Consider the following 15395-nt stretch of genomic DNA (forward strand, 5'->3'; position numbering starts at 1 on the left):
CTCTGTGCACGTACCCAGTAGCCTCCCCCCTCCCCTACATGGCCTAGGAATCCCATCTGGCCCAGCCTTCTCACACAATGCCTAGCAGCTGAATTTCCCTGCACTCCCTCAAAACAATCAGCAGCCCAGCTAGCAGTGAGTGGCAAAAGCCTAATAACTAACTTTTTCTAAAATCTTAAGACCAACAAGGGAAATGTGACATCCCTTTGTTTACCCTTCCTAGGTAAAAGTTACGAGACTCTAGGAGTAGAATTTTTATCATTCCACACAAAGTGGAAAGGCTATGTTCCCACCTTCACACAGTGGTCTTCGACCCCCCAGGCCTAATTTTAGGACAGGATTATGAGTTGATCAGACTTTGGGGCTCTGCTGTTTTCAATAGTTTCCTTAAATTCACCTGCCCCGCAGAGGCTAGCAGAATGCCTTGTATGTACTATAAACAGTTCTAAAAATATTTAGTGTCTAAACGCACTTCCAAGGTATGGATACGGGTTTTACTGGGCTTCGCTCTCCTTCTCTAGAACTCACAGATGCTTTTCAAATTATTCCTTTTCTCCCCTTTTTTTTTTTGTGAATGTCAGGTAATCCACAACATCACCTTATATACCTTTTGGACCAAAACAGCCTGGGGAACATATGTGAGTTAAACCAATCCTACATAAGACTAAACAGGAAATACACCAATCTCCCCCCCACTGCAGCTTGGATGTGGCATAAACAAGAGGCACTCACATAACAGTTCATTCAGACTTTCTTCGGATGTGTCAGTGCTTGGTAGGTAACATTAGTTTTGCACAACAACGGGCCAGTCTTACACCATTTTCCATCCTTTTCAGAGCATCCTGGAGCTGGAGAAGGAAAGAATTAAACTTTTATACAATAACTTAAACCAGTACACCCAACATATTTCTGTTTTTGGCCAAACCCTGACTACAGTGAGTAGTAAAGATTTCTCTATTTCTGATATGCATGGTAAGAACTGGCAGGAAACATTCTTCAGTAAACTTGCTCTGCTTTCTTGGCTTTTCAGTGTCACACTCAGATTCACTGTGCCATCAACAAGATAGATGTTGAAAAAGACATCCAGGCTCTCATGGAAGAAACTGCAGTCTCATCCACAGAAAATAAATCTGACTTCCTATTAACCGATTACTTTGTAAGTATGGAATGGAAGGAAGTTCCATTAATGGGGCACCTTACTCATATATTGAGGGATTCACTTTGAAAAAAAAATTGAGATCAATTATAAATGAAAGTATTGGTTTTTTCATAGTCTGTATAAATAAAAAACAGTATGTGGTTTACAAACTGGGCAACAGAAATATGTCTTTGGTGTTCTTTGGAAGGGAGGAAAGTTAAACGGGATTCCAGACTGAATCTTTATACTCAGTCTTCTATAGAAGAGTAATGCCAGGCAGACACGTTTCATGATCTGTAAATAATCACTGTATATCATATTGGATGTCTATTGTTGCATAACAATTATCCCCAAGCATAACTGGTTAAAACAAGCATTTATTACCTCACAGTTTCTGTGGGTCAGGAATCTAGGTATGGCTTCACCCTCAAGGTGTCAGCCAGGAGTGCTGATATGTCAAAGCTCTCCTGAGAGACGACCTGCTTCTGAGCTCATGTGGCTGATGGCAAGCCTCCGGCCCCTCCCGACTGGTAGCTGGAGATACCAGCTTCTTGCCATGCAGGTCTTTCCACCTATGGGAGGTTCACAACATGTCACAAAATGTCTGCTTCCCCCAGAACTGGTGATCCAAAAGAGACCGAGCTAGAGTGTCCAAGATGGAATTTAGTCTTCATAAGCTAATCTCAGAAGTGACATCTCTTAGTATTCTATTTGTTAGAACCAAATCAATAAGCATGGCCCACATTTAAGTGGAGGAGATTATACAAAGGCATGACTCCTCAAATGTGGGAATCGTTATCAACATTCTTCATGGTCTTTGCCTTTGAAAATCTTGAACCATATTACAAAAACTTATTTTGAGAGCATTTGGATGATTCTACTATTATATGAAACTTGCTAAAAACTGATCAATCATCTAACCTCTTTGTTATCTTGGGGTAAATTCTTTGTCTTCTTGGATCATGCCTCAAAGATTTTGTCTTCTGCTCCCCTCTTGTTACCCTTAATTAGTGTTCTAGAAGCTGATCATTAGTTACCAAAATCTGCAGGAAGAATTCCCCATAGCTCCTCCCTGTGCCTTCTGCTATATTTCACTCAGACTTTCAAGGTCCAGACTGGGAAGGTTCATTTCTCCCTGTATAGGGAACTAGCCTACTGGTCATGTCCTGCTCTAGAATTAAAAGTGTAGCTGAAGTCAACATCCCAGGAGTCCTGTGCAGGGAATAAAAGATGAGGGAGGGGGAAAGTCCATCAGATTAGGCACAAAGATGACACCTGACCAGCTTTTTCCCTCCCCATCCTCCAAATAGCCATAAGTGGCCACCTATTTCTTTAATCAAATCTTTTTTTTTCCTATTCTGGCAACGGTGAAGTGAATTAGCAACAGCAATGTCTGCTCAGAGCAGTAACAAAGGTAGCAATGGGAGTGGAAAGGAAGATTTGATGGGGGAAGTGCTCTTCTTTTTTTTTTCTCTATCCTTTTTAATAGGTGACCTCTTAGATGGGAAACGTACAATAAAGTATTTTTGTTATTCTCTTAAAAAAAGTGTCCCTATTGAATAACTTGTCAATAAAATAAGGGTCATTCTCCTTGAATATTTGATTAGGCTTCCAGTGAAATGTAAGGAGGCAGCCATGACAGTTTATCTTTAATTGCCACGCCCATGGAAATTTTGGGTTTCTATGGAACTTCTGTGTACCAAAGCTGATGACTACATATCTGTTGTCTAAATAACGGATTGTATCTCCAAATGTGTAAACGGGATTTTCTTAATATCCTCAAAGCAAAACACTCCCAAATTCTGACTTACTAGACATTAGCAGTAAGTATAGACTGGTTTATATCTAGTGCCAAGAAATGTACATGGACTAGGGTAAGACAGACCAATAAGAGTACAGATATTGAGGGGCTGGTGACCAGTGTGAAAATATTTGTAAGGTTACCATAAGGCCATGCTCAGAAGATTGTATCTGAAGTTTCATAGGCCACCTTCAGTATTGATCTTCTTTCCAAAATCTTTGGAAGAGAAGGACAAATTTAAGAAAGTTAACGGACAGCAGTATATTCTAGCCTCAAGTTGATCCAGTAGTGATCCATCTCTGGAAATACATTTGTAAACAATAGGTGTCCCTAAACAACCCAAATGAAGTCTCAGCCTGGCATGGGAGCCAGAGTGTGATGTGCATTTCTCCAGCAAGGAAGTCCTGAGGGTTGGAGGCAGGCAGCCATGCAGTTCCATTGGGGCTCATGTGGGGTGTGACGACCACCATGGGCAGGCATGTGTAGGAGCAGATGGGGAAGAGAACTGGGACTCAGAAGAGCGGGGTTTCAAGCTGTTTCCTTTGGGCCTTCATTTATGTCTCTGAGTGTCACAGGTAAAATGGGGGAAATAAAGCCAACCTCATAGAGTTGTTGTGAGAATCACATGTAATAAAGATACATACTTTTATAATATGTAATTCACAATATATAAATATTTTTATCTAGAGCTCATTATTTCTATAATGGCTGTTTGCTTTGCTCTAAATTCTCATGCCTCCCTTTCTTTGTGATGATCTCTCCACCAACTTTCAGGATCCTGGTTTTTCTCCTTCCATATTGGAGAAGTCCTGACTCCTTTAGTGCCATCTTCAGTCATTGGTGTCCCCTCTTTCTCCACGGGTTCCTGTCCCTCTGCTACACTCATGTTCAGCCCCTCGCCACCTGACCCTAACATCCTCTTTTTTTTTCCTCATTTAGATCTTGAAATAATGTATGTGAAAGTTCAGGTATTGTTATTACTTTCTCACATTATATAGGATAAAATCTCTACTTCAGCCCAAATATCTGGCTTAAACTACGAAGACAAATTTTCCTTCCACTATGTTTGCTCATGCAAATGGCTGGTCTGTTGATTGTTCCTAATACGTTTTTTTGCAGTCCTCCCTCTATCCTTTGGCTTGAGCCATTTCCCCTACCTGGGGTACCCTTTGACTTCTTTTCCCTGGACTGAAAAATCCTGGTGAAGTCTTCTAGCCTCCTTGAAACTTTCTTGCCTTGGCACTTGCTGAATCACGCATTCCTGTCTGCACCATTCATGAATGAATGTGGCCTTGAATTGTTAGCTCTCTTCATGATATGCTTCAAGGCTTGACTAAATTATAGACCCATTCTGGGAAGAGCTCACGTGTTCCCAGCAGCTGGCCAAGAAAGCAGAACACAACAGATATTTGTTCCACTCCGTAGGCAGTCCTGGTTCAAGGTAAACACATGATGCTACATTGGACGTTTAAAGAACTCTAACTGGAACCAAGACAAATAGAGAGCAACATGTATCCAAAAAACCAATTTACTTATCAAGAAACTATGAAATAACTATAGTAAGGCTCTTCCTTCAACAATAATGTGTTCTATTAAGGAAGTCCTCGGCTATGTACTGACAAGCTGTGGGCAAGATGTTTTCATAGTAAGCAGGCCTAGAACAAGTAGAACAATCCGTATAAAACCAAAGGTTATCCTGCTTTTATTTATTTATTTTTTTACTCTTTTTCTCCTGTCCAGTTAATATTAAATACAGTTATCAGTGAAAGTATCAGTATAGCCAGGGGGAGCAACCCTTACTTTTTTCTCCTTAAATTGTTAAGCATCATTTTCTCCCCCTAAAGGAAGAAGATCTTAACAATGCAATGAATAAAGAGCGACAAGAGTCTTCAATAAAATCCAAACTGTTGAGACTGCAAAAAGATATCGAAAAAGCCTCAAGAGACCGGGCAGGTGTGTAATTGTATCTGTGAGTGGCCTGATAAGTGTTCTACTTGGAGGGTTCCTTCAGAGTTAGGGTGATTCCACTTTTGCAGACTGGGGCAGGGACCATCTCATTTACAGAATCCTATGTCAAACCTAATTTGTCTGAATAAAGAACAATGAGAAAGAAGACAGGAGAGCACAAACAGGCTGGAAATTACACTTTGGTCTATTTGAGAGAGCTATGTCACCATTTCCAAAAATGCAGCATATTGCTGTGTTTCTGAAATGGCTGGAACGAGGGACAATTTGTTTGGTTGAAAACGTGGTAAACCTGTGCACACAGCTTTTGGTTTTCTTGTTTGTTTCTTTTTAAACTATCCTTCCAAATGACGAAGCTAGGTATGTCAGAATGTGAAGCGGCTCTAAAGGGATACGGATAATAAAAACGACCCCACACTTGTGATTCTGGAATATGGAGCTTATCTTATGTGGACCAGAGCGACACGTTGAAATGTAATCCCTGTCAGGAAATCCGAGGGAGTGAAATGTTTAGAAACCTAAATATCATAGTGAGGAAGAGCCTAACACTGTGGGAAGTGTTGGGAATGGACCACGGACTGGGTCCGCAAGGAGATTCAAAAGCTTATCTTGCAAAATAATAATCAAGATTTTTTTTAACTCCAGCATTTCTCAAATTTCATTAAATGAAGGTACAGGCCACTGGTTCAGTAAAATTTAGTAACAACTACGTGCAGAAAGAGCCTCAGCCATTGGGAAACCCTCCTGGTATCACCTCTGGGCCCAGGCTCTGCTGCCCGTGGCCCCTCTCAGCTGTGTTCTGCCAGGGCAGGATGGACAGCGGTGACCGAGAGAATCATTTCATTGCTAGGTTTGGAACAAATGCTGAAATCCTACTCTAGCAACTCTGCCTTCTTGGACACAGAGAGCCAAAGAATCACAGCAGCCTTAATGGACGAGGTAAATATTTGCAGATTCCACCTTCCTAGGTTTAATGATGAAAGAGTTATTTTTAGGATGGTTGTTTTCGGGGCCCATTTGACCTCTCTTTGCCTCTCTTTTCTCATGACATACAACATTCTAGGAAGAGAGCTCCTATAGTCACCTCCTTGACGAACAGTTTGAGGGATCCGGAAAAATTCAACTTAGAAATGTTTGCTTTAGGGTCCTTCCTGGAAAAGAATTGTGCCTAAAATAGAATTCCCCAAAATAGAATAATTCCATCAAGGTCTGGAAACCACGTGTACTTTAACCCAGTTAGGAAAAGTGATTAAACACACACACACAAACCCACAACCAGGGCCTGCATTCAGAAAGGTCTGGATCTGGATCCAGCCCTGCCATTTACAGTGACTTGGGACGACTTTAGTTTTCTCATCTGTAAAATGGGGATATTGGTCCCTACTTCAGAAGGTTATTGTGAGGACATAGTGTTGGTTAGAAAATGTCAGCACAGTGCACAGAGGAGAGCTGAAAACCTGGTAACTATGAAGATTCCACTTTCCACTGATCCCTCAGCGAACATCACGGTCTTCTGAAAATAACAGGGGAGCGGAAAGATGTGAGGCACAGAGTGAGGGGGGTAGTCTGGGAGTGTGGCAAAAGCTCCTGAGAAAAAGGGAAAAAACTTCAGAGGCTGAGGTTGTCTGAGGGGAGGGGAGGTGCTGTCAGGAGAGGGCAGGGAGAGAGGCAACTCTGGGCCTTTTTGCTGAGAGCCTGGACCTCAGCAGCCCCCAGGCATTTGTGGGAGTGATGGACAATGCAGCCGCTTCAGAGGAGCCCAGGTGAAAGAGAGGTTAGCAAAGTGCTGTGAATTCTATATAGGAATAAAGGCAAACAGATGCTATGAACTACGTGTGCTAGATGCAGGTTTTCTGCTATGATTACAGAAATAGGAAGTTGACTGGGGTTAATATGAGAAGAATTCAGGAAGCGATAAAATCTTTAGCAATGTTTTGTAGGATATAGGAAGCTGGGCCAGCTGTCCTTACTTGTACCTAGCCTAACTGTCTTGTGAAAGCAGGTACCTAATAATTCTGTCCAAACAGGTAATTTCAGTAGTTCTTTGGTGAAAGGAGACAGATATAGCCAGGTACAGTTTAATCGATTGTTTAGCAGAGGCTTCCTTTAGAGGAGGTGCTGTTGGAAAAACAAACCTAACACTCTTAGGGAAAGAAAGGCCTGAATTCTGTTCACTTGGGAACAGAGCTCTAACATATTTGCAGTGACACATGGCTATGGTTTTTATGAAATTATAAAGCAGTCTGTAGAACATTTTCTGTGATAGTGCAAAATGTTTGGTTTTCTAACTCCATGCAAGTAGTATTTACCAAAATAAAGTCATATGGAGCATTTTTTGATGGTGTTAAGTTGTAAGTTTATTTCTTTGGTTGTTCTTGCATAGAATTTTGTCATCATCATTACCAGCACAGAACATGTATTGGGATCATCTGGGTACATGCTGGCCTGATCCACATAGTGGAGGGTATAAGGTCCGGGAGGGTCTGGCTCCTGAATTAATGGTGCTTATGATGGAGTAAATATGAACCTTTGAGCAGCGAATGGCAAATATCCGTGTAACTTGGCTACACACCCCTGCATCTGATGGATAACACGAAGTCTACCCAGGGAAGGTTTCTTGCAGGAGGAAACTCTGTTTCATTTAAATTCTTCCTAATTCATTGCCTCTTTGTCCTTCAAGTGTCATATTTGAAAGAAGAAGAATGTTGATAACACATGTTCTAGGAGAAAGTGTTGTGGAAACTGAATATATTTAGAATAGATACTATCTTCAGACACTGGAAGGAGCACCACATAGGAGAGGAAGGAGATTTGTCCTATGATGCTCTCAGATGCAGGCTAGGTCTAATGGTAGAAGATATGCGGTGGGTTTTGGTTTCATCTTAGGTAAGCCTGTCCCACAATGCAGTCGATCAGAGGTGTTCAGTTCAGTTCAGTCCAACCGGAGGTGTTGTGGTCCCTTGGCAAGAATGTTAGGGTTAGGAATCCCCCTGCTGGATATGTGGAAAAGGAAGAAATAATGGTCAGGAAGAGATTGGATAAGCAGTCCCCTTCCAATGTTTAGACTCTGTTATTTGGTTTACCCTAACTGAACACAGCTTAACAAAGAAGTTATTACGAAGTTTCTAGTTCAAGGTCAAATGGAGAACAGGAGGTCAAATTCAGAACTAGGAGTGTGTCTTTAGCTTCACTTATTTTTTTAAATGTTTATCTATTTATTTGTGTGTGTGACAGAGACAGAGAAAGCGAGGGAGGGGCAGAGAGAGAAGGAGACAGAGAATCCCAAGCAGGCTCTGCACTGTCAGCAGGGAGCCTGATGTGGGGCTCGAACTCACAAACTGTGAGATCATGACCTGAGACGAAATCAAAAGTCAGGATGCTAAACTGATGGAGCCACCCAGACACCCCTAGCTTCACGTATTTTTATACTCAGATACTCCAGACCATTGTTTCCAGTGTCCAGAAGTGTTACTGCAAACTTGTTGGGTAATATAAGACCTAATCTCTTTAAGAAAAACAATAACAGCAGCAGCAGCAGCAGCAACAAAACCCATCTCACACTATTTCAGTTGGATTCTATCGATACAAGTTCAGTTGTGTTCACAATGCTGAGCACAATGTTCAACATCCTTTCTTCAAGGCCTCTGGAAGTCTACCTTCTGCAATCAACACTCATTATTCCCTTTCTCACTGCTCAGCAGAAAATAGCTCAGAGTAAAGCTATTTGTTGCCACAAAATACTGAGTAATATATCTATCAAGGTTTCTGGTTTATCCTATGTATAGAAGAGTCCAGAATGTGGTGCACTTCACAACTAAGCCTTTCCTTTAAAATACTGAAAGTGTCCACTTTTTGCTCCCTTTAGCATTTTCTGTGCCTATCTGCATGAAGTTGAATGTGTACCTTTCTAGACCTCTTTGTCATCTTGGAAGTTATCCTGGTATCCCTTTACCCATCCAGTCGTACCTCATGTTCTAGAAATTTACTCACATGGCCAAATGATGTATCCACAGACCAACTTGAAACTAGACCTTTTGCAAGCAAACTCCTACAAACTGTCATCAGTGTTAGCAGAACTTGAGCAAAGACCTCAACCCAACCATCCCTGCAGTAACTCCATCTTCAGGTGGAAAGAAAAGGTAAAAATTTAAGAGATTTGGTTGTAATTTCTTGACTGGGTTTGCTGTATGGAGTGGCTTCAAATAGTACCGGGGCAAAAAGGCTATTATGAATTACATGTGCCACATGTCCCAAATCCCAGTTGTGGAATTTTAAGATAAATTTATGTCTTACTCCTTCTGGGTGAAGTAACAAGAGTTAATCACAAATGAATACATTCTTTGTGGACTAAATATGAGGAGCTAATAATTCTGTGGATTCCTTCTTCATCTTCCTCATACCTTAACTTTATTCTTTGAACATGCCTCTAGAATAAAATTTCTATGTGCCTAAATTGTAAGATTTTGTGATATACTCTAGTCTCATCCATTTCACATGGTACATGACGTGGATAAAGTGTGAGCATAATTTTAAAAATTCACACCGGTGTATTTTCCTGGTGATACACTATAAGGATTGATAATGAGCATGTGCATATATGTGGGTCACTGTACCTTGCAGCTGTTTTCCATTTCCAATCAGAAGGGGGAGCTGTAACCACCTTGTGATAAGGGGACTTTTTCCATGAAACTCAGCTCTAAAATGGTCTCAATCATGGCAGATTGAGTCATAGCAATTTCACTTGCATTAAAGCCAATTAAAGTTGAATTTGTAGAAGTAATGCTGTGAACGTTATTATTTGACCTTGAGGTGCACGTCAGAATTGCAAACACAGGGTGTAAAATGCGGTAATTGTCTAATTTTGAAAATATTAAGGCTTTAGAAATAAGAAAGCTTTATGGTAGAGTTTTTAAAACTATTGAATAATTCATTTATACTCTCCCCCCAAAATTAAAAAAACAAATTCCTTAGGAAAACAGCTGTGGAAGAGTTACTTCTCATAAATACTTTTGATGACAGTGTTGTTAAAAATGACTTTTTTTTTTTTTTAACAATTTAAACAGCAACAGACACATAGTTATGTGAAAATATCTCGGCCTTTTCTGATGAAGGTGAGCAGGGCATCTTGTGGTGGGCAGAGAATCCCGAGTGCTTCATCTGCAGGTAATCCCAGGCCCACAATAATCTGGGGGAGGTTCTATCGGTAAAGCACGTTGCTACATTTACATTTTATTTTCAGAATCCTTTGGGCATATATCAGCTCAAAGAAATTTGCATTTCAGTTAGGACTGATTCATTTGTTGGTATCTGTAGCTTTCTGTGCAGATGTTATCCAAAATTTGGGAAGGAGTCAAAAAGTGGAGGGTTGAGGAAAAAATGTATGATATGAGAAGGTACCTTTGATGACTGGCATCCGTGTTATTCAGACAGTCTGCATCTGCTGTCCTTACATTCAACCTCAAACCCTCGTGAGGAGTTCTGTCTCCACTGCCTCCTCCAAACTTCCGTGGAAATCCTGTCCTTTCTGTGAGAAACACGGTGATCCCGACCCTACCTACTCCCTTTATTCAGCTGCCTTATATTAGCCATTTGCCAGTTCACACCCACCACATTTCACCTTTCAACACACAGATACAAGCTCACACACACACACACACACACACCCTACCATTGTCCCTTGTGGTTTAACTATAGTTGCCATAACCTTGATTCTCAAGTTTCTTGATGAGAAGTTGGTGAAAGGAGTTTCAGTAAAACCCAGGACGTTATGGTCCACTTGGTGTATTAAAGACTCGCGATCGCATTAAGAAATAGTTCCATCAGTACCTAGGGAGGGTGGTAACAGACACGTGCACTAGCTGGCTCTGATCTATTCCTGAATGGCAAAACTGGTGTATGTTTTCCAAAATATGCTTCAACTACCACACATACTAGCTAACTGGTGATGACAAGTTCATGTGGGAAACAACTTTAAACTGTCATCTTTATTGTTTTTTCTCCAGACTCATTATTTTCTGTACTATGATATAGTTTTCGATTATATAATATACATAGTCCATATACACAGTAGGTATATCATAAATGGTTACTATACCCAGGAACGAAGATTATGTGAAATTATAAACTTTCCCTTTGAGAAGCTCAGCACCACACTATTCAATAATTGAAGAGCTTCCCATCATATTCATCTTGCCTACTGACACAGAGTTACTAATTATTACTGGATCCAACTTTCAGCGTCTGGTGTGGCCCAGCTCGGCAGTGGTCTTTGCAAGGCTTTATATTCTTTCCAAGCCAGACAAGATGATGAATTAAATTTGGAAAAAGGTAAGAATCATTTTCAAATAGTTTGACTGCCTTCCCATTTGATTTGACTAAAACTCCTGTCCTTGTTACAACAGCCTTAAAAGTTACTACAACATCAAATCATTTCAGGTTTATAATGACCCTTCTTAGAAAATAAAGATAAAGCACATCAAAAATAAGAGTCACATAATAAAAATAGCTAACATTTATTCCGTGTTTACTGAGTGCTAGATATTGCTACAAGCACATTGTACCATTTAATGTTCATAAAAGCCCTGTGAGGTAGGTATTATTATTTATTCCCATTTTATTGTTGAGGAGACTAAGGCATAGAAACGTTAAGTACTTTGGCTAAAGTTACAGGAAGTGGTAGAACATGCTTTGATCTCAGAAACCCAGAGTCATGCTTTTTATCACAGGGCTAACCTGGGCGAGAATGTCAGTAATGGAAAGTTACTAGAAGGGTAGCCTCACCTTTTTCCTTTTCAGAAAACTAAACACACAAGAATGTGAAATGACTTCCTTTCATGGCGTAGGGTAAGCTCGAATTCTAGAAGCCAGGTCAGAGGACTTCCAGCTTAATGTTTCTCCCACTTATCCCTTAGAACAGAGTTTTATGGCCAATCTAAGGAAACAACCCCTTTCTCTGTGTCACAGATTTTTGATGAACATGGAAAGGTATGCTGTCATAGGTTACCTAGACCTCAGCATTAAATAAGAAACAGCCACTAGCCTCAACTTTCCTTGTGTGTCCGATGAACAACCATATTTGGATGTTAAAGCTGAGATCTGGAGATGAAATGGTTAGTGAGAAAGGGTTGTGTTGTAGGAGAGAGCTGTTTACCTGCAAGCAGGACATGGCGTCCAGAGCCAACAGGAAGTCGTGATGGATTTTGCAGCCATACAACAGGGACACCATGTCTTTGCTCTTGGTTAATGGGTGCTTCCTTTTCAGTTTGCTGGTCAGATTTCTTCAGCGACTACTTCTCCTTCTAGTTCAGAAAGAAATAAAGATAAGAAAAAGGGTAATATAGTAGACCCTCTCCTCTGTTCATCTTAAATCAATGTTGCCTTTACCTAAAGTTGGGAGTGTTAGAGAAGTCACTTTGTTCTTCATCACATCATCATAAGGTTACCTACAGCAGTAGGTAAATGAAATGCTGTATTCCCACTTTCCATGTGAATAAAAAACACATTTCCCAGATGCCACCTAGACCCCAGGGCCTGAGTTTGAGGTACATAGTTACACAATAAACTTACTATCTTCTTTGTCTTCAGTTCTCTGTTGGCAGCAAAGTCTACTTATACTTTATCTCGTAAGTGGGTTCTTTATTTATTAAAACATTTTTTTAATGTTTATTTATATTTGAGAGAGAGAGAGAGAGAGACAGAGTGTGAACGGGGGGGGGGGGGGGGGGTGGGCGGGCAGAGAGAGAGGGAGACACAGAATCCCAAGCAGGTTCCAGGCTCTGAGCTGTCAGCACAGAGCCCAATGTAGGGCTTGAACTCATGACTGTGAGATCATGACCTAAGAGTCACCCAGGCACCCCTATAAATGAGTTCTTTAAATAAAAGGAGCCATTGGAGGCTTCAGAAAGCTGGCAACAAGATTTTAAATTATTTGTTTGAATTCCTGTTAGTGGACTGTGTCAGTCTGCTGACTTGAGAGAATTCATTGGAGGTAGAATGTAGGCTGAGAATGATCTTTAAGAATAAAAAGTGATTTATGAGTGAGGTGAGATAGTAAGGGTGGGTGTGGACAGTCTTCTTTGCCTAAGAAAGAAAATCACTGGGGAAGAAAACGAATGGAAGAAAGACTAAAAAATGACCTCAGAAGGATGCTCAAGGTCAAGGAGCTCTCTTGCATCACGAAGGAAGTGGACGTTTCTACTCTAATGTGCAGAAAGCAGCCAGAGAGGAAGGACTCTTTGTCACAAGGGAAGGATTTAGCCAGAGTATTTGGGGGCATCTATGGTTAAGCTTTTAGGGTTATTAATATCAGAATAGTATTTGTTAAAAGAGAGAGAATTAGAGAAGGGCCATGTGTTTCTTAGGAATTCTATTTGAATCATTGCTTTAAAAAGTATTGTCTTCAAATTGACATTTTATTAAACTTACCAAAATTGCTGACTGGGGAGTTAAGTTTCTGTGCAAGCTATGAGTTGGAACTTTGGACTGTGAAATTGGCACATGTAATGGAGGGAAGCCGTCTCGATCTAAAGAAAAGTCTGATAGCTGAGACATAATAGTCACCATAGCAGACTGTCTTGGCCACCAACATGAGAAACCCTTAACACACAGACACCAGGAGAAGAGTTTGATGACAAGCTGTATCTGACGTGAGTCATCCATCCAGCATGAGAAGGATATATGATCCAACATGATTCTGGGTTTTTTAAAAAATTTTTGATGTTTGTTTATTTTTGAGAGAGAGAGAGAGAGAGAAGAGAGTGAGAGACAGAGTGCAAGCAAGGGAGAGGCAAAGAGAGAGGGAGACACAGAATCCAAAGCAGGCTCCAGGCTCCAGGGTATCAGCACAGAGCCTAATGCGGGGCTCGAACCCGGGAACTGTGAGGTCATGACCTGAGCTGAAGTCGGACACTTAAGCGACTGAGCCACCCAGGGGCCCCAATGCCACTCGTTTTTAATGAAACTATTTTATGGCATAACTTCAATTGCTCATTATCTTATGCTTTTTAATATTCTCTGCATTATGCCTGCTTCACACAGAGGTGTTCAATAAATTTGGCTTTACCTAAATCACATGCAGAGACTGATGCTAACAAGTAACTCCTTGAAAGCACAATCTCCTTAAAATTGTTTTACCAACTGGATTCAGGCTTGTGCTTAAATGGCAGAGGCCTGTTTGTCTAACTAAATGTGCATTTTTACAGGTGACATTGTGACTATATACAAGAAAGAAGAAGAAGGATGGTGGTTTGGTTCTTTGAACGGAAAAAGCGGTCATTTTCCTGCCGCTTACGTGGAGGAGCTCCCTTCAAATGCTGGGAACCCGGCTACACAGACGTAAGACAAGATTCCGAACATGCCGCCTTAGTCCGTAAACTTCACAATGCTGTGCAAATAAAGATAAATGCTGTAATCTTTACAAATAGGTAACGGTGTCCTCCCGTTGGCACTTAGCACTCCTGCTTATTTGCCTGAAACAGAGTTAGAAGATGGAGAGCAAAGGGAGAAAAGAAAGAGACCCTGCAGTTCCTAGAGTTTTCGAATCCTAGGAGACCCTAGAGATGCCCCAACACAGCCCCTGGTGTCACACACAGAGAGACAGAGCTCAGATCATTCAGCCACTTGCCTGAAGTCACATAGTTTTCTGGTAGTGCCGCAGAGATTAGGACTTAGATGTCTTTTTCATCTGGATCTTGTGCCCACAGGCCAGAGCAGGCCTGTGAGGGGTCAGGCAGTGTCTGGGAGACAAGGAAGAACAGATTAAGTCTGAGAAGAAGAGTTCAGCAGAGCCCTGGCAGATAAGACCCCTGGGAGATAGGCCCAGGTTAGGAGAGGGTAGAATAAAGAATCGGGAGCTGAGGCCAAGAGTCCCTATGATCAGGAGAGGGGATGCTAGACAAGAGGTCTGGATACTCGGTGAAGCTCAGTGTAGAATGGAGCCCCATCCTGAGCCAACCTTCTGATGTAGTGGCTTCTTGTAAACCTTCTATGCACAACCAGAACTTCTATTAGAAGTGAGCTCAGGTGTGAGCCAGAGATGGTTTGGAATCTGAAAGCGAGAGCAAGGTGGATAGGAAAGGGTTAGGAAGGAGACAGTGCCTGAAAACTCTTGCCTCCTTGTCCATTTGGAAACTTCATATACCAATTTAGAGGTACGAAACTCGCACTTCCCAATTAGTCAGTGTGAAGAGAATATCCTCAGCAGCTTCCTAGTGAAAGGAACCTTAAAACGCTAATGAGTCTCTCTGGATGGAAAGTTCTGGAAATCAACATTTACGGTTAAAATGGAATATTTAGAGAGAAGCAGTTTTATGTTCCATCCTCAAATGCCCTCTAATGGGTGAAGGTTGGGGATGAGACAGGGTAGGCCTCAAATTCTTCCCAAGGGGAACATTTTAAAATGGAGAGAAGTGGTTCAGCAGCATCTTTCAGAAAATGACCTAAGTCAGCCTGGAGATCACACTCTATTGAGTGGAACGTCCTGGTGTTAATAGA

At 41.3% G+C, this 15395-nt stretch overlaps 2 protein-coding genes across 8 annotated transcripts in view; one reads left to right on the forward strand and one right to left on the reverse strand.

The window, feature by feature from the left end:
- The window catches only part of NOSTRIN (nitric oxide synthase trafficking), a 58767-nt gene extending 44442 nt beyond the window's left edge, over positions 1–14325 (forward strand). For 5 of the 6 annotated variants that reach the window (XM_025934807.2, XM_086718823.1, XM_086718824.1 and 2 more), the window contains 8 exons: positions 837–935; positions 1031–1156; positions 4784–4892; positions 5755–5843; positions 8918–9043; positions 9968–10067; positions 11142–11231; positions 14105–14325. In XM_025934807.2, the coding sequence (XP_025790592.1) occupies positions 837–935; positions 1031–1156; positions 4784–4892; positions 5755–5843; positions 8918–9043; positions 9968–10067; positions 11142–11231; positions 14105–14241 (876 nt within the window). In that variant the 3' untranslated portion in view covers positions 14242–14325. The remainder of the gene's footprint in view (positions 1–836; positions 936–1030; positions 1157–4783; positions 4893–5754; positions 5844–8917; positions 9044–9967; positions 10068–11141; positions 11232–14104) is intronic. The other variant, XM_086718825.1, reaches the window with a different exon arrangement.
- The window catches only part of SPC25 (SPC25 component of NDC80 kinetochore complex), a 34515-nt gene continuing 26879 nt past the window's right edge, over positions 7760–15395 (reverse strand). Inside the window, exons 7-8 of one of the 2 annotated variants that reach the window (XR_015255290.1) lie at positions 12055–12202; positions 7760–7897 (exon numbers count right to left, since the gene is read on the reverse strand). Coding sequence is in view for 1 of the 2 variants with exons in the window: in XM_086718828.1 (XP_086574954.1) it covers positions 12174–12202 (29 nt within the window). In the remaining variant the exon portion in view is untranslated. Of the gene's footprint in view, positions 7898–12050; positions 12203–15395 lie in introns of those variants that run through there. The other variant, XM_086718828.1, reaches the window with a different exon arrangement.

The sequence above is a fragment of the Puma concolor genome, chromosome C1, assembly GCF_028749965.1.
Source record: "Puma concolor isolate L17-30 chromosome C1, mPumCon1.1.hap2, whole genome shotgun sequence".
NCBI classification, from domain to species: Eukaryota; Metazoa; Chordata; class Mammalia; order Carnivora; family Felidae; genus Puma; species Puma concolor.